Genomic DNA, 22,735 nt, shown 5'->3' with positions numbered 1-22,735 from the left:
AGCTAAAATCTTCAGTACAATCAATATTGTGCTTTGTGGGGCTCTTTATTCAGATATAACCATTTCCACTTGATGCTCTTGACCCCTGGCACTAGTAGCTGCCCCTCTGCACAGCCCTGGTGAGGCACATCTGGAGAGCTGTGGCCAGTCCTGGGCTCCTCAGGACAAGATGGACATGGAGCTCCTGGAGCAGGTCCAGTGGAGGGCAACAGAGATGATGAAGGGTCTGGAGCATCTCCCTTATGAGGGAATGCTGAGGGGGCTGGGCCTGTTCAGCCTCAAGAAGAGACAATTGAGAGGGAACCTCACCAGTGTCTGTCAGTCTCTGAAGGGAGGTGTCAGAGGATGGACCAGGCCCTGCTCAGTGGTGCCAAGCAGTGGTACAAGAGGAAACAGGCAGAAACTGATTCCCAGGAAGTTCAGTGGTACAAGAGGAAACAGGCAGAAACTGATTCCCAGGAAGTTCCCTCTGAACATAAGGAAGAACTTTGCTGTGCAGGTGACCGAGCACTGGGGCAGGCTGTCCAGAGGGGGTGTGGGATCCCCTCACTGGGGATATCCCAGAGCCATCTGCACACAATCCTGTGCAGTGTGATTGGAGATGAGGCTGCTTGAGCAGGGAGGTGGGATCAGATGACCCAGTGTGGTCCCTGCCAGCCTGAGCCGTGCTGGGACTCTGATAGTGCTGCAGTCAGACTTTCTCCTTTCTCACACGTAGTGCTCCAGCTTCTCTGTCTCCAGTGGGAATGTGGACGTGCAGGGTTGTACTCAGTAAATGTGTTCAGCTCCAGTAAGCAAACTGCCACCTTCCTGCTCCTGTGCTTCAGGCCCGTGACCAAGCTGTACCTCCCTGTGTTAAATGATCCAGTGGCAAGAATTCTCACCCTGGGTGATTAGTTCCTCATACCTGCTTATGTAAGTAAGTAGGTGTTCCATGGCTGACTCACTGCCTCTTTTGCCCTAATTGCAATGCTTCATCTCTCCTGATATTTAGGAGGCCTGTGCCCAGCTCACCAGGTTTGTGCTGAACTGTGTGAGCTTACAGCTTGCACCTGACACCAGTTCCCTCTTTATCAGTTAATTCTTTGCCCAATTCAAGGTGTGCTTTCAGTCCTTTTCTCTGGGTTCTTCAGCCTCTTTTGAATCCACGCTGGCATCCAGTATGGGAGTGGAAGAGCAGCAATGTCTCTGGCACCAAAATGCCACACAATTCCCATGTTTACAGTTCCTTCCTCTTTTCTTTTAATAGGTTCAAGATGAGTTGAGTTTTGATTGATGCAGATTTATTCCTGATGTGTTTTCATCTTGCCTATGCTATTATTATAATTTATTATTTCTTAGTATTCTCTGTTAAAATTCCATGTGGAATACAATGTTATAGTGTTGAGGTGTTTTGAGGGGATATTTTAACTGGAAAATTTGATTATTACTTTTCCTTCCCATTCCTAAGACTGGGGGGAAAGGTTTCTTGTCTTGTTTCTTCAGTCTTTTCTTTGCAGAGCTTCTGTTCTCATATTCTTCATTTTGGAAAATATGCTTTCATGCCAGTGTTGATTTCCTTCAAATATGCATTTGTCCTTTTTCTTTTGTAGATGGAATGAGTTTGTTGCTCATATATTACTCCACTTTCTTGCCAAGCTGATGCTGAGAAATAGTTTAACCATTGTATTGTAATAGTGTGGTTGGTGTTGTCCACAGAGGATTACACAGGATCAGGGCAGCAAAAGACAGAGCTCCAAAGTGTTGGTGACATGAACACGGGGTCCCCTTGGTCTGTTTGAGGACATATGGTTTGAGGTTGCTGGTTAATGATAGAAGAAGTGTCTGTTCTATCTTGCTAACTGATGCCACACATGCATGTGTCCCTCTCAGTAACAACCTCCACCCAGCAAAGCAGGGGAGATTGTTTCACATTCATTAGAGTTTAATTCTTTTCTTGAAAAGTTACTGTTGCCAAAAGAGCTTGACTGGGTGGAGAACCCAGTCATGTTACTCAAGCCTTTTGACAGTTCCATCAGCCTTTCTAAATAAAAAAGTGGGTGTATCCTATTTGTGATAAATATTATTTAGATTTCTTTTCTGCTTCATCTCATCTCACTCTCCTTTGTCCTAGAGGTCATTGTGATTACAAGGAAGGAAATCCAGAAGATGCTAAACCTGGACACAAAAATGAAGCTTGATTTTGTGTGCATCAGTGACAACATGGACATGGGTACAGCAGATTCACTGAGGCATATTCACCAGAAAATTAAGGTATTACTGTCTTTTATTGAATTTAAATGGAAGTTTATTTGTTTATAATTTTTTTGTTGTGTTGTAAGGAGTTCCTGTGTAGTGATACTGTGCATAACTGAATGTCCTGATCTTCAAAAGAGCTGAGTTTTGTAAAGGTCACCTCACAAGGGAACTCACACAAAGACTCTGAATGATTGGAATTGGGAAGGCTGGAGCCTGTTCAGGCTGGGCTCTGGCTGCTCCTTGGTCAGTGTTAGCTTTCTGGAGAGGTAATGAAAAGGTTGTATTTGTTTCTATGATTTTTGATACAGTGTGTGATAGTTGTTGTCTGTCTACGGGGTGCTTGGGGGAGCAGCTCTGCACAAACATTCTTTGCTGTCTAAGGCAATGCAGTGATGCTGCAGAGTTTGGGCTCACTGCTGGCTGTGACACAGGCTGCCTGCACTCTTGGGTCAGTGACTTGTGCTGGGCTTCAGTTCTCTGCTTGTCCTCTGCTTTTGTTCCCTTGCTCTTGCAGTAAGCTCTTCAGTAAACAGTGCTCAGATGTGATAAAGGGCTGCTGTTCGAATAAAACCAGCAGTTTATAGAATTTTAATTTCCAGCTGCATAATTAAAACACTCCCATGTAAGGCAGAAATGCTGCTCAGAGCTCTTGCTGTGATCTGGGACGGAATTTTGTTTTTGTTGCTGTCATAGACTTAATCATAGGATTTGTTCTCTGTCTGTTTGGGCCATCTTAGCCAAATTGCCTGTTTAAATAAATGTTGCAACAGAACATCAATGAGTGCTTAAGTCCTGAGGTTTCTTTTTGAAGCTAATAAAGTGCAGTGTTACAGGCTATATACTCCCAAGAGAAAGACTTCATTTGAGACAAGGTGAAACTTCAAGGCAAATACCGATGTGTGGATGGCACGAGACAGTTCTGGCAAGGGATTAATGCACACACTGGTATTTAGAGGGTGAAGAGAATACATGACAAAGAAAATAAAAATTTAACAAAATCAGTTTAACTGAACTGAATGTTTCTGTCATGTGGAGAATCACGTTTTGTCGTAACTCGGTTTGGCAGTATTTTTTAAATACATGCATGGAATAATGAAGTGTCTGCACTGCAAATTGGGACCCTGACCTTACAGTTTTATTGTCTGATCAGTGACAAGCCCATATGTCGGGATGTCTTTCTTTTTGGTAATCCAGGCAGGTCTGCTTAGGGGCCCTGGGAGGCAGCAAGTAGAGTGTCTGTGAGTTAGAAAATAATGTGTCTTCACAGGCGGCAGTGTTGATCTTCTGTTTATTTTCCAGAAAAAAGGCTTAGAGAAGATGTGAGGTAGTCCTGAAAACCACACAAGTTTTCCTAAGTCAGATGCTCTGTATGAGTGGCAGCAGCTGCTTCTGCCCTTTTTATTCCATGTCTGCTTGCCTGGGCACAGAGGACAAAGTGGTCTCTTATTTGAAAGAAGCCTATACTAAGTCCTTGAGCAGATTGCTGCACTGTGTATTTTGGAGTCATTCCTCTAGTAAATGCATACCACTGGTGCACCTCTTACAGGGAATGCCCTCTCCTGTGTGATATAGGTGAGAGAACTCCACAGTAGAGGCAGCTGAAAAGCTGCTGTATGTTGGCTGTGTTTGCGGTGCAGCGGGAGAGTGATCACGTTGAAGAATGAGTTTCCCTGGTGAAAACAACTGCTTCTTGTGGCCATAGTTTGCTGGCAGGCTTTTTGCAGCCCATGCCAAAAGTCTGATGAGAAGTTTAAACTGGTTGCTGAAACTTAGTTGTCACAAATTGAGTTAATTGCCCACAGACAGAAGAGCGAGTATGCTCAGTGAAAGCGAGGTAACGTGGCACAGTATAGACAACTTGCTTGTGTGCAGTGCAAGTGACAGGGAGTAGAGCCAAGACTATAAATGCACTGTAAGAAATATGGCTAAAGGTAGCAGAACTGCTGATCACAAATTCTGAGATGTGCATAAAGCACTCTAAAGCAGAACATTTCATGACTTGCTGCCTTGTCTAGCTTTGACTGAAGGAGTCTCAATGCTGCTTGCTGTGCCTGCAGTTTTGGGCCTTTTTGTTGTGTTGTTCCTTGGGTAATGAAGCTTGATACTTTAGATGTCAAGATTAGATTTACAGAATTGGATTCAGAAGTAGCAGGAGAGCACGTACATGCAAAACCTGTAAGGGCTAAGGAAGCTGGTTTCTATTGTTTTCTCTCTTTATGGTGCTGGTGGTTTTGGTGGCAGGTAAGACTGACTTTTCATTCACAGTAACAAGCATCTGACTGTCAGTCTTACTTTTTGCAAGTTGTTCAGAAGTTCATGAAAGCAAAGGAAACTCATTAAAGTTTTTGTTTGCTGTTTGCCCACTCTGCACACATAATAACGTTTTTGACAATTTTGCTTCAAAAGTTGATATTCTAGATGCAGGTTCTTTCTCTATTGGAAGTCTTCCTGTTATTTTTGGCTGTCCCAGCCTTCACCTGATTGACAAGGTAGCAGCTTCATTAGGGTTTTTATGTTCATTACAAGTCTGAATATATCCTTTTCTTGGATCCTTCATACAATAAAAATATTATGCTAAACTGCATTTCTAAAGGCACCTACTTGAAAAGAGCGAACACCAGAAAACTTGGTCCTGTAAGTTTCACTTTGTGTATTCCTAGGCCTGGGTGTCAGTCTGGCCTGTTCTTTACCAGTACTTCTCTAACTGGCTTATGTAACGGGTTGTTTTGTTTGGTTTTATTGAGTATTCAGTTCTAATGTCTGAATAGCAAACACCATTAATCAGTTTGTCCTCTCAACTCTCCAGCTGAGAACTGAGGCATAATGAGGTGAAGTGATTTACCTGGGATCATTGAAGAGATTTGTACCAGTACTGGAAAATGGACTTCTCTCTCAAATCTCTTACAGTTTCATCCATAAGATAACCTTATGATATTACATATTCTGTGTAGTATTGCATACTCTGTTTTCCCATCTTCAGAAAGCCAGCAGGACAAGACAATAAGTACAAGCTGAAGCTGTTTTAAGTGAAAACAGTTGAGGACACTTCATTAGAGCTGTAGTTCAGTTTCTGAATCTCCAGTGTTGTGGTTTATTCAGTGTGTGCTAGACTATGATATAAAAAGGTCCTCAATCTGGAATGTGTCAGTCTGAATATAAGTAACTGAAAACTAATTTTGCATTTAATTATAAAAATATTTCTAATTATAACAATATTTTTGCACTTAAATAAAATTTAAAATACTTAATATGAAGTGAAAACAAAGGAATACTTTGGCCTGCATTTATATTACCAAGTTTAAAAAAAAGACACTTAAAATTTGTTTTACACTAAGTGAGCACTTAAAATTAAGTTGTCAAAAAGCAAAACTGTGGGTATAGGACCTATTTATTTCTTAACTTTTTTGTTTTATACAGGATATGAAAACAGTTTGTTAAAGAACATTGTGACAACAGTTGATCAGATCCCTTAATTGCCCTCCTATGGACCATCCCAGCATTTTCTGGAATGCAGTTGTTTTAGGATCCTGCTGTGGTCTGTGTGCCTTATGACAGCTTTCATAAGTATCATTTTAATACCCAGTCTTAGTGCTTTGATAGAATTTTAATATCATTGTCAGTTTTACTCTTTTGGCCTTTTAAGTTCCTGGTTTTCTCCTCATCCTTTGAATGACTGCTAATGAATGGCTTTTCAAAATACAAAAATGGAAGTAGAGCTCCAAAGACTTATTTTCATGTTGATATGTAGAATTAGAAGTGGTAGAACATAGGCTGTGTAGACTCACAGTTGATGGTGACACTGCTGCTGTTGAACTGCACCTTTACCACCCATGGGGTGTTTTGAGGTCTCTGTTACCTCACCTTCTAGCCTTGGCAGAGCAGTAAGTCAGTCTTTAGGTTTGGATTAACCTTCCTGGTCTTGAAGAGTGAAGAAAGCTCCCCTGCTTCAGAGGCTTTAGCAAGGGCATGGTGTATAGAGAAATTTAATCTATTCTGGAAGATGACAGTCTGCTTCTGTAGCTGAGTAAAATCATTACAGGAACACTGTTTTTGTTTGTTTGTTTATTTATTATGCCTTGTGACTTTAATTTTCTTTCAATTGTTCACATATGCAGTTATACTAGAGTAATTCTGAAGTGTTTTACTTAGTAAAAACTTCAGTACCTTTTGAGTTACTGCTTTCCCTGCAGCATGGAAGTGAGGTGGGTCCACCAAGACTTGCAGGACACAAAAAGGGGCACTGCTTTTGGCTGTTTTACTTCATGACTATCAGTGTTTGAAAAACTGTGTTAAGTAGTGGTGTTCTAGTCCACTGCTTTGATGGAGCCAATCTGCTTTTGTCTTAATATCTTGTTTGCACTAAAGAATATTCTTAACCTATCAGGAAGTGTTTGGAAAAAAAAAATAGTTAGCATAGGTATAAAAAAATTCTTTTTGTACAAGAAAGAAATCAAACTTTCCTTTATGAAATCTCATTTGCCACACCCAGATTTTTTTTCCTGTCGCTTTCTGATTCTACTCTTTAAGTATCTTTCATCAGTCAGTCAGGCTGTTGCTGGTTGCTGTCTCACCCATTATAGACATGAGAGGCGTGTTGCCTTTGCACACTTTTCTAGCAGCCTGGAGAATCTGTGTGGGGGAAGAAATAATTTGCTTTCTTAGGGATCAGGTCTTCTAAAAACTAAACTTCCATTAGGATGAAAGAGCAAACAATTTGAATGTAAGGAAGGCTTAGTCTAGCTCTGGGCATGAACAACTAAATACCTCATCCGTAGATGATAAGAAAACATTAATCTTGCTCTGGATTTGTACTCAAATTTCCTCATATGTACTGCTTCAAGATTAAGGGGGTTTTAGATGTGATCAGTGTTTGGCATTTTTAGTAAAACAGTAAAGCTGATATTGCAGGTGGACACAGCAGGTGTTAAGGTGTAATTTAATAACTTCCATGACCTTGTTTTTATTTTTTTAGCATCCTAAACTTGCTAATTGCTTGGAGCAGTGTGGAAGGGGTCCTATGTAAGAGACAGAGCTTCTCTTTAAAATCATATATAATTGCTTTTTCCTCCATAACTATTACTAGCCCTTGTTTGTGGTTTTCATTGGTAAGCAGCACTGGCTGGAGCACTCAGGTCAGTTGAAACTGAGTAATAGGGAAATCAGTAAAAGTCTTGACCATTTCAGTGGTGATATGTGATAACACTTTCTAGCAAGAGAAAAGATTGAGTGCTGTCTGCTGCAGGCTGTGGTAGCAGGTGATGCAGTTTGGTTTTGTCAGCAACTGGTTTTTCAGTGGTAATTATTTTTTGTTGTTGTTATTATGGGGAGCAGCCTTTTTAAAAGTGAACTTGTTTTGATGTTCCTTGTAATTTTATGTCATTAAATCCCCTGGCTCACTTAGGGAGGCTTTTCTTGTGTAGCTGGTATTAGTGGACATGAATTTTCAAGTCATATTGTAAAGTCTTCTGGTACATCCAGTGTGATTTTTTGCAGTCCAGATATAGACCTTCATTTATTTGACTTCTGCCATCCTTAAAGGCCTTCTCTTGCAGTTCAGTAGACCTCCTTTGGCTGATTCACAGGACCAGCATTCAAAATGTATGCCATGACCTTCCATGTTATAGCACATAGAGCTATATAGAGTTTGGCTGGTAACACAGAACTTGTGATTTTGGGAAAATAATAACAAGAAATTTGTGGTAGGAGCTAGAAGCCCAAGAGTAAATTGCAGTGTCTCAGAATGTACTAGTTGAAATAGTGTGATGATAAGCAACCACTCTGATGGAGGAAGGTTGATGCAAAACTAGAATGTATCAGGTAAAGTATTCTTTATGGTAGAAATGAGAAATTAGTTGTATTGCTTAAGGCAATGAGAAGAGGTTGTTTGTCAGGAATACTGAGCAGATGTGGAACTCAAATGTATCAAACGTGGGACAAACACTAGAAAAGGAGATAAACTATTCAGAAGGGAGTATAAAGGGGTTTAAATTTGCTGTGAGCTGGGAGAAAACAGGCTGAAAATTATAGAAAGGTTTTAATCAGAGCAGAATAGGATTGTGAGACAGTTTCCAGGAGTAAACAAGATAAGAATCCCCCGATTTCCTCCTAGAATGAGAATCTGTTTCCTTGTTGTATTTTTGTTTGCTTTTAAAGAAACTAAGTAAATCAATAGCTGGAATGACAGGAGGCATCTCTTGACTCAGGAAACCCCTTGGAGGACTGTGTTTCTGGAACCTTCTGCATGTACCATTCATCAGGCTGTTAAAGCCCTTTTTGCAGATTGTAGATTACTGTTGATGAAAAAAAGTAATGGCAAGGGGTCACTATAGTTTACCAATGAGTTCCTCTGAAATTTAGGCATCTCTAATATTTGACCATTTTGTTTCTTGTGCCAAATTTTACCAGACCCACACAGCTGCTGTCTGGCACCCCTCCCAGGCTGGGGCTCTCCAGGCAGCAGGTTGAAAAAACTGCTTAACTCATGAATCTGTGTTTTGGGTGGATTGGGTGTGCCCGGATCAAACATTTGTCTTCACTGAGTCTGTATTGTTTTCATCTTCTATTAAGCATTTCTCTCCCTTGTGTCACTCAACTATACTCCAGACAGTGATTAAAATGTGGCGTTCCAGCAGAGTAACAGCAATGGAACAATTTCATATTTTCCTCCCTTGATGAGCCCTTAGCTGTGTTAATGGAAGGCCTGAATAATATGGTGTGAATTAATCAGCTTGTATTCTGCTGCTATCGCTGGTGAGTGCTTGTGAGAGAAATGTTTCATCTCAGGTGGTCCACCTGGTTTTCTCAGTTACAAAACTAAGATTACAAAGTAATATAGCTCTTAAAAAGCAAAGCAAAACAAACCCTAAAAAGCTACCAAAAAGAAGAAGAAAAACCAACATTCTTTGAGCAAATAAACAAAGATTGAAACTGCAGATTCTCTTGGTATGTGCATCTTTGGGATCCGTGTTGTGGAAAGTGTGATGTCACGGTGGTGGTCTGTGTGCTGCTGAGGGTCACTGATCCGTGGAGTCTTGGCCAGCGTGGCGAAGCGCTCCGCTTCCTCTGCTGAAAAATCTCCTTTCCAAACACATGATGTAAGTAAGCTTGCTGGAACGGCTGGAAGATGGAATCCGAATCCTTTTGGTACGACTGAGCAGAGTTTGGTGAGCATGGAAAGAAAAACTTAGGTCCCTATAATACAGAGTTATGTGGTTTTTTGTACTGTCAGTGGAAATAAAAAAATCAAATTAAATTCATTTGTAAGAAACAAGGTCTATATAATAGTAAGGCTGAACTAAATATTCTATTAATCTGTTTTGAAGTAGTAAAAAGAATTTCGTCATTTTCTTCCAGCTCAGCTGACAGCAAGCATTTTTTACTTAAGTGTTTAAAATGCAAATAAAATGCTGTCTTGGTGTTTTTTCTGTTTCTGCCTTTAACAATGTTGTTAGTAGGGAAAGCAGATGTATCAGATGGCAGCTCACAGGGTATGTAGTATTTTTTTCTCTCTCTCTGCCTCTTACTGAAAACTGCCATCACTGAAGCCACTAGCCAACATTTATTACAGTTTGCAAGCCAAAGTCCCATTCCCAGAGCAGAGCTGGTTGTCTTGGTGGAAAGCAGCTACATGGGCAGGTGCTCAGGCTGGGTGGCTGGGAGGAACAATAACCACTGCCTGACTCTGTGCTTGAAGAATGTGTTCAGGACTTTCAGCTGATCATTATTTTTTCTGGCAGGGTAAGAAAGAATTCAGCAGTTGTTGGAGGGTTTTTGTTTGTTTGTTGTTTTGTTTTATTTTTTCTAATGTTACTCTGCTTTATAAGATTCTAACAAATTAAATTATTTTGCTGCCCAGGTTTACTATGGATAATGGCTTAAACACCAGAAGTTTGAATAAGGCAATTAGCTGTGAAGGTTGGATCAAGAATGATTATAAGGGCATTTGCTATTCTGCCCATGGGCTGCTAAAGAGGATGCCTTCCATTATACAGGCTGCAAAACCTTAGGTGTTTTGCAAGAAGAGTCATTGACAGACCTGAGATGCCTGTCAGTTTCCATTGTTGCATCTCCCACTGCATGTCCTTATCCTTTTCATGCTCCTGGGAACTCCAGGCCTGTGCTCATTTTGTTAACCACTACCTCTTGTTCCCATGCAGAAGTTAATGGTCATTGCTTTTCCTGTATTACAGTGTGTGTTTTCATTTAGGCCCTCTGTGGTTTCTGATGAATTACACAAATTCAGCCTATTCTACTTGCAGACACAGCAAGCTCTTTGCACAGGCATATAGCTGAAGTAATTTATTTAAAAGCATCCTGGTAAAAATATTTTCCTGGTTTTGTCAGACACTACTAGTTTTCATTTTTGGGGAGTAAATAGTAGTATTCCTTTTGGTAAATCCTCTTTCATTTTCCCTATTTAAAGTATATACAGCTGCCCTATGTAAATAACTTACTGTGCTTTAAGGATGACACTGCGACAGCTGTAATGCCCACAATTGCCATGAAAAGCCTAAACATGCTATGAGGGAAGATCTGTTAAGATCCAGACATGGGGAAAATACACAAGTAGAAATCCCACAGCCTAGAAACAAAGTAAAAAAGGCTGCACGCAGCAGGCAGCAAGGAAGGAATGTTCTTCCAGAAAAATGTCCAAAAAAGGTATAATTGCAGGTGATACTCTGCCCCTGAAAGGGAAAATGGAATTGTCCAGATCAGACACAGCTGATCTAACTGTGTGCTGGAGCCTGAGTGCCTAGTTCCAGTTTTTGGGGAATGTGGGAGGAAGGAGATGCCAAACGTCAGTGCACGGCCTTAATTGTGCTGGGGAGGGTTTTCCCCTGTGTCTGGTTTTGCAGCTTGGTGCAGTTGTGTAACACTGATAATAGGAATGTGGTACTGTGAACAGCATGGGCTGTCCCAGAGGCTGTCACTCTTCTCAGCACTGGTTTTCTGTCACTGCTTAATTTAGTGAAAGCCATGGTGAAGATCAGTGAACTTCAGGATGCCTGGAATTTAATTTTGCATTTTTGTCATGCTGTGTTAACTGGGAAACTCAAACAGGTTATCTAATTTTTCCTTGGTTCTGTGCTGAAAATGGAAAAGCAAACGTGCATTTTGATTTTTCATGAAGCAAATTGAGATATTCTTCTGTAGTATGAAATCAATGAGCTTCTTTGGAAAGATGGTGAAAATTCTGGATGTAAACTAATAGTGCTGGAAAAAGCAGTGAAGGTCTTGAAGTTTTCATAACATTTTTCTTAAAACAGCAGTTGCTGCATAATGAACACCATTAGAAAAATTGGAAAGGCGCTAGAGGAGAAAATGATCCTGTGTGGAAGATAGTTTAGGAATCTACAGTTTATAATAGTGCTTTTATTTACCATAGCATGAAAAGTGTTTAGAGAAGAGCCCCAACATTTGAACAAGGCTGACGGGGTTTCAGGCAGGTGGTTGCCACTCTTCTGCAGGCTGGTGCACAGTAGCAGTTCCACTGAGCTGTCTCAAGGAGCCTCTGCTTTGCAAAGTACATCAGAATTTGGGTTTTCTTTTGAAGCAGTGTTGAAACTGGGTGTTGTGTAATGACTTGTTTTGACCTTGAGAAGATTTTTTTTTTTAATTTAAGATCATGCTGATACTAGCTGCAGGATGGCAGAATGATTCCCGAGGACACATGTTTGTATGTTTTGGTTTTTATTTAGTGTCTAGTTTGAGACTGCAGGGAACCATTACGATCCTCTAGTCTTTATGGGAGTTTGCACCCACTTGTTGGGCCTGTTAGCCCCAAAAGTTAGGGATGTTTAGCGACAAATAGCAAAAGTGTTTCTGAAATATAGCAAGACTTTCTTCATCTACTAGAATGTATGAATTATCTATTACATACTTTGATATTTTATTCCCGATTATACTTATTCTCCCTCTTAAATCACTTTACATTTTATTCCTATGTGGATCACTGGTTCCTAGCCCTTGAATCCAGTCATTCCTGCTTTTTGTTGTGCTGCTGAGAGATCTGCAGTTGAGCTGATTGCTGGCTGTGGGCAAAGACCTTCTTTCCCTTCAATAAGTTGAGCCGGTTGAGCTCCATTAGGACTACTTTTTATTATTATTGTGTGTATGACTGCAGCACCTGACTGCCTAAGGCTCTGCTTACATTAAGTGTTAAGCCTGGGCTTGAGCTCTGGGCTTTGGCAGCAATTCCTGCTGCGCTGCTGCTGTTGAGATTGGAGCCCGACTGCTGCGTTCTCCTTTCTGTTCATGGGAGGCAGAGTCCAAGATCAGCTGCACAGCAGGTCTGGCAGTGCTGCCGTCCAGGTAGTCCTGGAAACCTGCCTTCCAGGAATAGGAGTGATGAGGAGAGTGCCATTTGTTTCTGGAATTCTGCCTGTGGAGAAGGGATCTGTCCATGCACTGCATTGAGAGAGAGAATTTACCTTGCCAGGCTTACCCTCCATGAACTGGCAAATGCAGGGTCTGGGTTCTGGGGTGTTCTCCTGAGCCTTTGCGGGCACAGTGCACACTTCTGGATGCCTTTAGGTGGGGAAAAACACTCTCTGTGGCATACTCAGGGTTGGGACATAAACCCAGGAGATGACCCTGATCTCAGACAAATGAGAGAGCCTACCATTACAGGATCAACTGTGTCAGTCCAAATGCCCCAGCATACAGACAGCATGACAATTGTCAGTGTTCTGCAAGTGGAAGGGTAGCAAATTTCTTTAAAAAAAAAAAAAAAGACAGAAGACAGCAGTGGCTGAAACCACACCTTTAGAAGATACAAATAGGGCTATCATCCTGTATTGAAGAAAGGTAGAAGTAGATTTGTTAAATGCGTGACAAGTGGATGGGATAGGCTGTTTAAAAGAGAGTAAACAGCTTGTGGTTCATGTGATAGAAAACAGAACCAGTGAAGAATGGTGATGTGGGTAGAGGAATAAACTGGGAAAATTGCTTTTGGAGTGTAAGTAGGACAAGATTGATTTAGTTGAAACCAGAGAAAAAGGTGGATTGCAAAGCCTGTGTTCCAAACCAGAAGTTTTACAGTTCAGTAAGTGTCATAATATTAGTGCTTTGAAAGTATCTTAATAAGTGTATGAACTTTGGTTCATCTCTATAGTTCTGGGTTTGGTTGCTGAGAACTGTAAATTACACTTCTCCACCTCACATGTCAGTTTGAGCATAGGTAACATGACTTCCTTCTGGGAGGAGACAGGATGCCTTCTAGGCTTGAATATCTTTCCTGTTCCTAGCTTATATGTATGTAAATTAAAAAATATTGATTTTGGATGGTAGCTTGTGAGATGAAAAGATAACCTAAAATGGTGTTTTCATTGTATGATCCCATCTGATACAAAACATAGGATGAGCCATATGATGGGACTGGGGTGAAGTCTCCTCCCCAGCTTCTGGCATCTTTCTTGCAGCTTTCCTTGGGAAGATAAACAGTGATGCTGACAGGTTACGTATGTGAAGGCATTCACATTGCCTTAAGATATCCTCACCTGATGAATTCAGGGCCATCCAGGAAATTAGAAGAGACTCCCTTGGCTCCCACATCAGATTTTTCTGTTTTCTTTTTTTTTTTTTTTTTTTTTTTTTTTAAAGCCTCTAAAAAACTTCTTTCACATTACACAGATCTTAAAAAAATAATTCTTCCATCCTTTAGTGAGGAAAGTTGCTTCTGGATTTCAGATTGAGAGACATTCTGTGCCTCCACTGCCCTCTGTCCTCTGAGTAGTTGAGAAGGTGCTGGTCTACAGCAAACTTCCTGCTGTGGGGTGACAGCAGAGTAGGTAAATGCTTCATGTCTGCTAGCAAAGTACTAAATCATGATTTCCCTCTGAATCTTGCCATCAAGGACGTTACAAAAGGAGAGTGGGAATTCCCAGTGAGAGGCAGCCATTTCAGTTGGTAGCTAACAAGATCTTACAGACATCAAAAAATAAATGAGGTTCCCTGCTCCAGTTGCAGCAACAGCCATAGAGCTTCAAAGAGGTCACAGGTGTGGAAATTGGAGGTCTCTTAATGGAGACTGAGATAAAAAGGGTTTATTTAAAGCCTTGGATGTAAGTTTCTGATCTGAAGAGTGGTGAGTAATGCAATTGCTGGGAGGTATCTTTGACTTTGCCTGGAGAATGCTAACAAGCAATCAAAATGCTTGCCCACAGCCAAACTGTTTTTTCCCTTTCCACTCTTTAGAATAATAAAAAGCATTACACACAAACCCCACTGTTAATGCAACATGTGGGTGAAGTTCCAGGCTATTGTGTATAAAACTGAGTCCTAATTCCAGCAGTAATTATAACTTGTTCCTCTCTCTCTCCCCTGTTGTTTGGTGACACCACAGGAAGTGATGCAAAGTTCTCTGTTTGTGCATGTATTAACTTAGGTTGAGTATATCTAATCTCTTGATTTTCTTTCTTTTCCTGTCAAAGTCTCAGCTGTAATACTTGCAATTGGAAACTTTTAACATTTAGCTTCAGTGTTTTGTCTGTTTTCAGTTCTGTTAGAAGCTGGTTCTACTGCTTGTGGATGTTTTGCTTCTTTTCTGTTTATAATGCAATCTGACATTTGTTTTCCTCTTTCTCTTGAGGCTGATTTTGTTCATATTACAGTTTCCTTGCAACACATGTTTTCTCATTTTCTAGTCTGCTGTTTTTGAGGCCATCAGCAGTTTAGGCTGTGAGGTCCTGCCCTTGTCTATACTTGATATAAAAAGCATAGTGAATACCACTAAAAATTCATAATTTGCTGCCAGCTATCTGTGGTATCCTTGACATCTCCTGTTTGATCATAAGGGTTCCAGCAATAATTGCTGAATATAAAAGGGTTTTTAGCATTGCCTTTGTATGTGGGGTGTGAGAAAGTCCAAGGCTTTTTATTTATGCTGGTATATTACACCATATAATTGCATCCATCTTTTGATCTGTGGTATGAATTAGTTCCATTGAAAACATGTTTTCTATTTTTAAATCGGCTGTCTTGATCCGAGTTCTTGAAACAATCTGCTTTTTGGTCTTGTTTTTGTGTATATTTTCCATATTGTGCTGGGTTTAATATAGTTGTTGACATACTGGTTTTCAGTGTTTTTTCCTTACTGTTTTCTCTATTTTGCAGAAATCTCTTCATGTTTTATGTTACCCTGTTTTATTTGTCTGGATAAAGTATTTAACTTACTTCATATCTGACCATTTAATGGTTTATAACATTTGATGGTGAAGTGCTGTTAGCCAGTGCTAGAAAGGTAGAGTGGAGATGTGGGCATCTTAGTGCCATGTTTTCCTACTTGACTTAAGTGAATACTCTGTATCCAGGGATGGTTGGACTGAAAGCCCAGAGCTCCAATATTGTATGAAGTCAGTAGGGATGCAGAAGGATCTTCTTGAAACTTGGATTGTAGGTGGGGTGATCGCTGCAGAATCCCACTTTTCTCCACTGGTCAGTAGCCTAGTCTCAGTTTTTCATTTGAGTGAATGAATTGCAAATCTGAGGTTAAAAGGGATTGCTAAGGCCCAAGTTAACACTTACAAGGAGACTTCTCCTTGTCTTTTCTGTGGCTCTTGTGATGCTCACAAAAACATGAGCTGTGCTACCAGGAGGGCAGGGCTGTTGTCCCTGAGAGTAGCAATACAGTGTTTTCCTGTGTTCCTCAACCCAAAATCATTTGCTGTTCACTTATGCTTGATTGCCTTTTCACCTGCTCTGTATAGCAGCTTCTGTGGTAGAGCCCTGGTCTGTGATGAGGGCTACTCTTTGTCATAAAAGTAGTAGAGACAAAATGGCACTTGTCAAGTTTGCAAGAGCAGGAAAATACCAGATATCCCAAGTATTTGTTTCATGCTCCATCCATTAGATGGTCCTTCTTGATTTAAGACCCTTGCCTTGCCCTGCCCGTGGTTGTAATACGTGTTGAGAGTGCATTTGTGTGTGCATTTTTTTCCTTTGCAGTCGTTCTGCTTGAGGTGTGTGCTTGCTGGGGTTTTTTTAATCAGTTCGTGTTGATTCTTATCATCTGTATAATAGTTTGGGGTTGATGTAATCATTGTTACATGTATTTCATTAAGAGATGTGTGTGTACTTAGGCGTTTGCATAATTCATGAAGTCAAGTATGTTCACATACCCTTTGTTAGCACGTGAGTGCATGTAGTAAGTATGTACTTCTCTTCTTTGTATCGGTGGCTCATTGGGAAAGGTGCACTGCATTTATTTGGTGTGTGTATATGTGAAAAACCCACAAGTTCTACCATTTATTTTCTTTCTTCTACGCCCACCTCGAAAACGTAAAGAAAAACACACACTTCTGCTAAGGTTCTAGGATAGTTTATTTTTTCATTCAGCCATTAGTTTATTCGTTCAGGAGTTGTACACTGGAAAAAAAAGTGCATCCATTAGACAGTGAGGGCTTTATTTATGAGGGGGGTGGTGTTTCAAAGGGGAAGCTGTCAAGTCCCAAAAGAGCCTTTCATGGTGTATTCTCAGCGTGCTTCTGAGGCCACTGCTCTGCTCATCAGGAGGAGAGGCAGAAATGTGGGCTTTACAGAGCAACTGTGTGTTTCACTGGTCCCTGCGCTCGCTGACGTTTATTTACATATTGGGAGAGTAAATGGGTAGAACAGATGGCAACCAGACATTTGGTGGTTCTGTTCCCGTATGCTCCTCAGGGGTCTTGCATTCAGTTTTTGCAAAAAGCTTGTCCTATAGGGAGGAGAAAAAACCCAGGAGCCTGGTCAGAACTATGAAACGCTTGTTGGGTTTTTGCATTAGTGACAGATTAAAGCATTTAGTAAAATGTGAAATAATTACAAGGTTTGTTTTACAAGTCCAGATAGTAGTTTCTTAGTATAAGACTGTTGGGGTGTCAGTCTCTCTCATTTGATTATTTCTTATTTCCACCACTGGAGCGAATGCATCTAGATTTGAAGCTGGCAATCTCTTCTTTCTATAAAGTGAGTTTGAAAAGTACAGGTCTATTTATATGGGTCTTGAATACCTTTTGGTCTTTTCTGTAAACGTTGTTATTCATTCGTGCTCTTGTAAAAACAGAATATCTGAAAATTTTGCAGGGTTTTCCAGGATATTTAATATGTGTTTCTTCACAGTTTACAGTTGTGACGCGGGAGATTTGCTTCCACACCAAGCTGAATTTTTTTCTTATTTTCTTTGTGCACCCTGGAATGTTGGAGCAGGGCTGCTCCAGAGTGCTGGGCAACTCACTTTAGTGGTTTGGGTTGTTGGGGTTTTTTCCAATGTGTGCATGTTGGGTTTTTTTAGAGAAGTGCTAATTAAAACACTTTCCTTGGGCAAAACTGTAATATAAAATACACATTTTGAAAATACGTTAAAAAGAGTGATGGAAGAAAGGTTTTGAATGTGTAAAATTCTCAACCTGCAGATTGTTCCTTCCTGTAAAGCAGCCAGGTGTTTCTTAGTAAAGTGGGGACAAATCACATGACAATGGAAGAGCTTGACCTTTTGCACAGCATGCCAAATCAGCAGCTCCAACGGTTTGTGACATGATGAATTCCAACACCTTATTGGTAAACACATGAAACTGCCTAGCAGTTATAGAAGAACCTGTCAAATAATGTAAATACCAGACCTCAGCTAATCTCAATTATAATGTGGAATCTCCTCATGTTAGATAAAGAAGCAAGCTTTTCTTTAATAAACCTTTCTGGAATGAGAGGTCAACCCTGAAATAGTTTATTTTAAACCAAGTTTTCAAAAGTAAGAGTAGAATTACTGATTGATCCTCCATGGATTAACTCAGGTTTTTTCTTAAGTATTGTCTAATGCCCTTCTCATTAAATATTGTATTTTTAAAAGACAAAATTAGGCAGACATGTCATACTGCAGGGAGGTTTAGGATGGAAAATGGCAGCAGAGACAGTGAAAATGGTAATTGTCAGAAAAGAAACACTGTCTTCTGGAGAGACCTTTAGAAGGTTGATCGTTAACAAAAAGTGGAAATTTGCTACTTTTGTGTCGGCCATGCTGCACAAATATTATGTTAGGATTAGTTTAAATTAAGTTAATTGCTGAACTCATAGGTTTTAGGCAGCATATCCCACAACCCACGTGAAATACAGAAATTTTTTTCTAAATAAGTGTTTTTAGGTGGATCATATGGATAGTGTCCACCGTTAATGAAGCTGCTGTGTCTTGCTCAATACATGACAATGTTCCTTTGACTTGTGAAGCAGTTCTCTTAAAAACTGTATAAGGTATTTAGGAATCCTTTGAGATCAAAATTAAGTACAAGCCTTCTGTTAAATAGGACCTAATGTCCTCTTTTTTTTTTTTTTTTGTAATATGGAGTATTGTTGGTTTTAGGAAATGTATTTCTAAACTGAGCCCACCATCACAGTGCAATTACTGAGTAAATCACATCCTAGATAGTCTTTATTTTTTTTGTCCCCCGATAAAATAACATAGTTTAAATATCTTTTCCAGCACTTTATAGCCAGTTGCAAAGTCAGCTAAAAAAGACTTCTTCAGAAAGATTTCTTTTCTACCTCATTATATAACTAAAAGTAGCTGTTGAAATTACTGCAGTATTTCTTGTTGGTCTTGAAAGCCATGGCTTCTGTGTCCTTAGGAGCAGATGAAGACAATTTAGATGGTCACATATTTTTTATGGTTCAGATCTGGATAAGCATTAGCCAAATAACAGTAACAGCAGGACTCAAGAAAAGCACACTGGTAAAAACCAGTGCCACCACTGCTATTTTTGGCAGTGGCAAATTAAAAAAGAAAAGAAAGAAGTTAAAGTGTGTGTTTGGTTTTGGGTGGTCAAATGCTAGTCCACGTGTTGTAATTTGTATCTCTGAAAGGTTTGCTGTTTTTTTCCCTTCTTTGACAGACTGATGTCTTGGTGTTAAGCTGCGATCTGATCACAGATGTTGATTTATATAAAGTTGTGGACCTCTTTCGGACACATGATGCTACTCTCTCCATGTTGATGAAGAAAACTCATGAACCAACAGAAGGGGTACCAGGACAGAAAGGGAAAAAAAAGCCAGGTATGTAGGAAGGAATACATATTATTAATAAAATTATAGAGAAACCACTGGTATGTATGATATGTTTAGTTATCAATCCCAGAGCAAAAGAAATAAAAAAGGCACAGATACCCTATTTTTCCTCAGATTCCCTGGTGAGGGTGTGACTTGGTTTTTTCCAGCTCAGAATTAAGTATTAGACTCATGTAATCTTGCAGGCTGTGATCCAAAGCTCACAAGAGTTAAGGGAAAAGCTCCAGGTGACTTCAGTGAGTTTTGGATGAAACTCTGAATTTTTGTTACATATGAACATTAAAACCGTTAGGTTTTTCAAGAGCACTAAGCATCAGCCAGATTATAGCTGGGAATTTTACACTGACTGTAGGGACCAGCACTGGGTGGGTAGCAAGCACTTCTAGAAATTCTCTCCTCTCATGGTATGTAGTGAATTACTCTTCTGAAATCACATCCAGGAGCCTTTTGCTAGGCAAAACTCCCACTGATTTCAAGCAGTTGATTAGATGCTTATCTTGTCCATTTTACCATAATATCTTAGTTAGTGCCTTGTAATCTTTAATGTATCTGTTCTCACAACACTGCTGTAAGGCAGAGCAGGGCTATTATACCCATTTTAGTTATATGCTAAAAGTACTAAATACCACACAGTTGTTCCCACACCATACCTCTCATTTTCTTTTAATGATATCTGTTAAAATGCTGAGCCTTGGCTGTTGGCAGCTTAGTGGGACCTGGTCTTTGATTAAAGCTCAGAGGCATTACTGGAATACAAGTAAGAAAATGTAGCTTCAGACTGTTCGAGAGAGGAGTGAAATGCAAGCCAACAGTTGTCTGAAAGTGGAGGAAATACGTTTTTAAAAGAAAACTTCTTAGACTTTATATGAAGATTTTTCTGAAGCAACATGTAAGGTTAGTAGGGCTGAAAGCATTTAGTACTTGGACTCTCAAACAGCTCTAACTCCCCTATTTTTGAAAAGGCAATCTAAGTGAAGTGCTAATGGCACATAAAACATTGTCAAGAGCGCTGGTGCAGCAGAGAGTTGAGCATTCAGGAGTTGTAAACTAATGGGTCTGTGGTTAAACATCATAGAGCTTCCCAGCATGTGATCTCTGAGCACACAGGGTGAGGGTGAGGAGGTCTGTGAGGATAAACAAGATTATCTGAAGGCTCATTGCAAATATAAACACAACAGATTTTACATGCATTCTTATTTTGCTTGTTTTTTATGTTGGTGTGCTTGACTTTGTAGCATAACTCTTCCTACATGACTTGCTGAAATTTGTGTGTGTTTTTTCAGATCTGTAAAAGACCAAACTTGAAAATACTAAAATTCCTTTATGTAGAAGTGTTCTGTCACCCCTGGTGTTCTTCTGTGGGGCTCAGTGCTAAGATCTCCCACGCAAAGCACCACTTGAGCTGCCATGGACAGCAGTAGTGACATGTTTCCTGTGAACTGCCTCTGATAAGGCATGAACTCTACCAGACCTGTTTCAGTCATTTGTTAAAAGCGGGGGAGGGCCAAGACAGGAATCTTAGGTTCTTCTCCAGGTTCTGGAGGAGGGAAGTGCAGTTTAGGGAGTACCAGACCCTCCTGTCTTTCATTCCTACTTGATTAAAGCTACCCTGTTGCTGTCAACATTACCTTTGCTCATCCATCTTCCTTTGCCTATGCTGGCTTCTTGCTGCCACCAGTTTTGTGTTCTCTTTCCATAGTTTCCTTCCTCAAGGATCCTTGTCAAGAGCCTGGTTTTCCTTTGTCATCTATTACTCTTTTTTTTCACTGAAGATGGATGGAATTGCCAATTCCATCTTCTGTCCCGTTTCTGACTTCTTGCCTTCATCTGGTTAATTTATCTGTCTGTAGTCACCTGTTCTTTTCTGATTTCTGTCCCATCTAGTGTCTTTTAACTGCCAGTCACAGTTTCCAGTAGTTTTCAGGAGCTGCTTTCTGTCCCTTCCAGCCTGTCTTGCAGAATCCTCATTTTTTAATGTTTTTTTATTTTCCCTCACCTCTGTGAGTTTATGACTTTTACTTCCTCGTAAAAAACAGACTGCAAAAAGACAAATTAAACCTTTCCACTGGAACAGACATTGCAGCATGGCTGTGAAGCCTCATAACTTGTGTGCTTTGCCTTTACCACCTAATGGTACAGAAAACCTTAGGTAGCACCTGCTATTTGATCAGTCCTAGGAGCTGAGGAATTGGAACCATCTATCCTTGAGAATAAAATACGCAGAAACATTTGCAGCAAAAATAGAAGGTTAAAGAAGGCTAAAGAAGAACTGCAAGCATGTGAACCTGCAGTTTTTCTAAGATTGGTTAGAGCTTTTCAAGGGAAGGGACACCAACCCATTTCCACTTATGCTAAACACTTGCCTTAGAACCAGCTGAATGGTTTTTGCTGAAGTTTTTCAAATGTTCTTCTTAAGCCAGGCACCTGGCATTGGAAATTTCATCCCAGACAGTTAAAACTTGGTGAAGCTTATAAGCATCCAGAGACAAGATATTAGCATGGAGTATGTTAGGCAGTTTTTCATAGTAGGTGGCACTATTAGCTCCTTCTCTAAATTGTGACACATACAGGTTTTTATGTACTGGGACTCTACTGTTCAAGTGTTTGTATTAGAAAATGGATCCCATGACAAGTCACTAGATTTATTTTTTCACTGTTCCTACAAAGCAATTCATTTTTTGAGAAGTCTCAACAAGATTTTATTTCGCATATGTCATGGAATCTGATACAAAGTTGTTGCTTTTGGGTTATTATTGAACATTCAAGAAATGCGATATAAAGAACAGTTCTTAAATTAGCATGAATTGCAGTGTGTTAAGTGCTATAAATTCATCCTGATGGTTTCCTGCAATGTTTGACTCAGCTGCAAATTACAGGGTCTCATTCACTGGGTTTTATATTTAGGGGATTATATAGTGACAATAAGAATCTCATTGGCTTTTTTAATTGAGCAGTAAGAGCAATGGCAATAAAAAAAAAACACATGAAAATGCTAGTCAGCGGTAGTAACCCAAATAAACAGAGAGTGTCAGGAATTCAGATACCCAGAATGGAGCTGTGTTCTTAAAGATGACCTGCAAGGGATTGAGTGGAAAATAGTGTCTGAACCTTTCTTTGTATAAAGAAGGGCAGAAAAGATGGGGATGGTGACTCTTTCCTGCTTATTTTTCTTGTCTTGAAAGCAGCAAGCATCTCATCACTGGTATTCTCTGTGTTTGCCAGAAGATCTGTTGGTGGTCTTGAAGGGCTGCATCCTGTGAAATCCTCTCCATTTAATTGAAAGGGTGGGGATACTGAGTCTTTAACAGAGGTGTCTTTTTCTTGAGTCAGTTAATTATGATTGATTAGAAAGCATTTTAAAAAATATGACTGAGATTTATTTCTTTTTGTCACTAAAGTGCTTAACGTTCTCTTATGATATTATAATTTCTTTATATCATTAAAGCCCTTAAAATTGATGGGGATC

At 40.0% G+C, this 22,735-nt stretch overlaps 1 protein-coding gene across 1 annotated transcript in view; it reads left to right on the top strand.

Annotated features, from left to right (window-relative positions):
* EIF2B3 (eukaryotic translation initiation factor 2B subunit gamma) overlaps positions 1-22,735 on the top strand; it is a 98,908-nt gene that overhangs the window by 1,681 nt on the left and 74,492 nt on the right. The window contains exons 2-3 of the mRNA XM_064428702.1: positions 2,114-2,253; positions 19,098-19,257. Of these exons, the coding sequence (XP_064284772.1) occupies positions 2,114-2,253; positions 19,098-19,257 (300 nt within the window). The remainder of the gene's footprint in view (positions 1-2,113; positions 2,254-19,097; positions 19,258-22,735) is intronic.

Source organism: Passer domesticus, chromosome 7 (assembly GCF_036417665.1).
Source record: "Passer domesticus isolate bPasDom1 chromosome 7, bPasDom1.hap1, whole genome shotgun sequence".
Classification (NCBI taxonomy): Eukaryota; Metazoa; Chordata; class Aves; order Passeriformes; family Passeridae; genus Passer; species Passer domesticus.
Note: the sequence above shows the minus strand (reverse complement) of the source record. Positions and strands in the feature narration are given on the sequence as shown.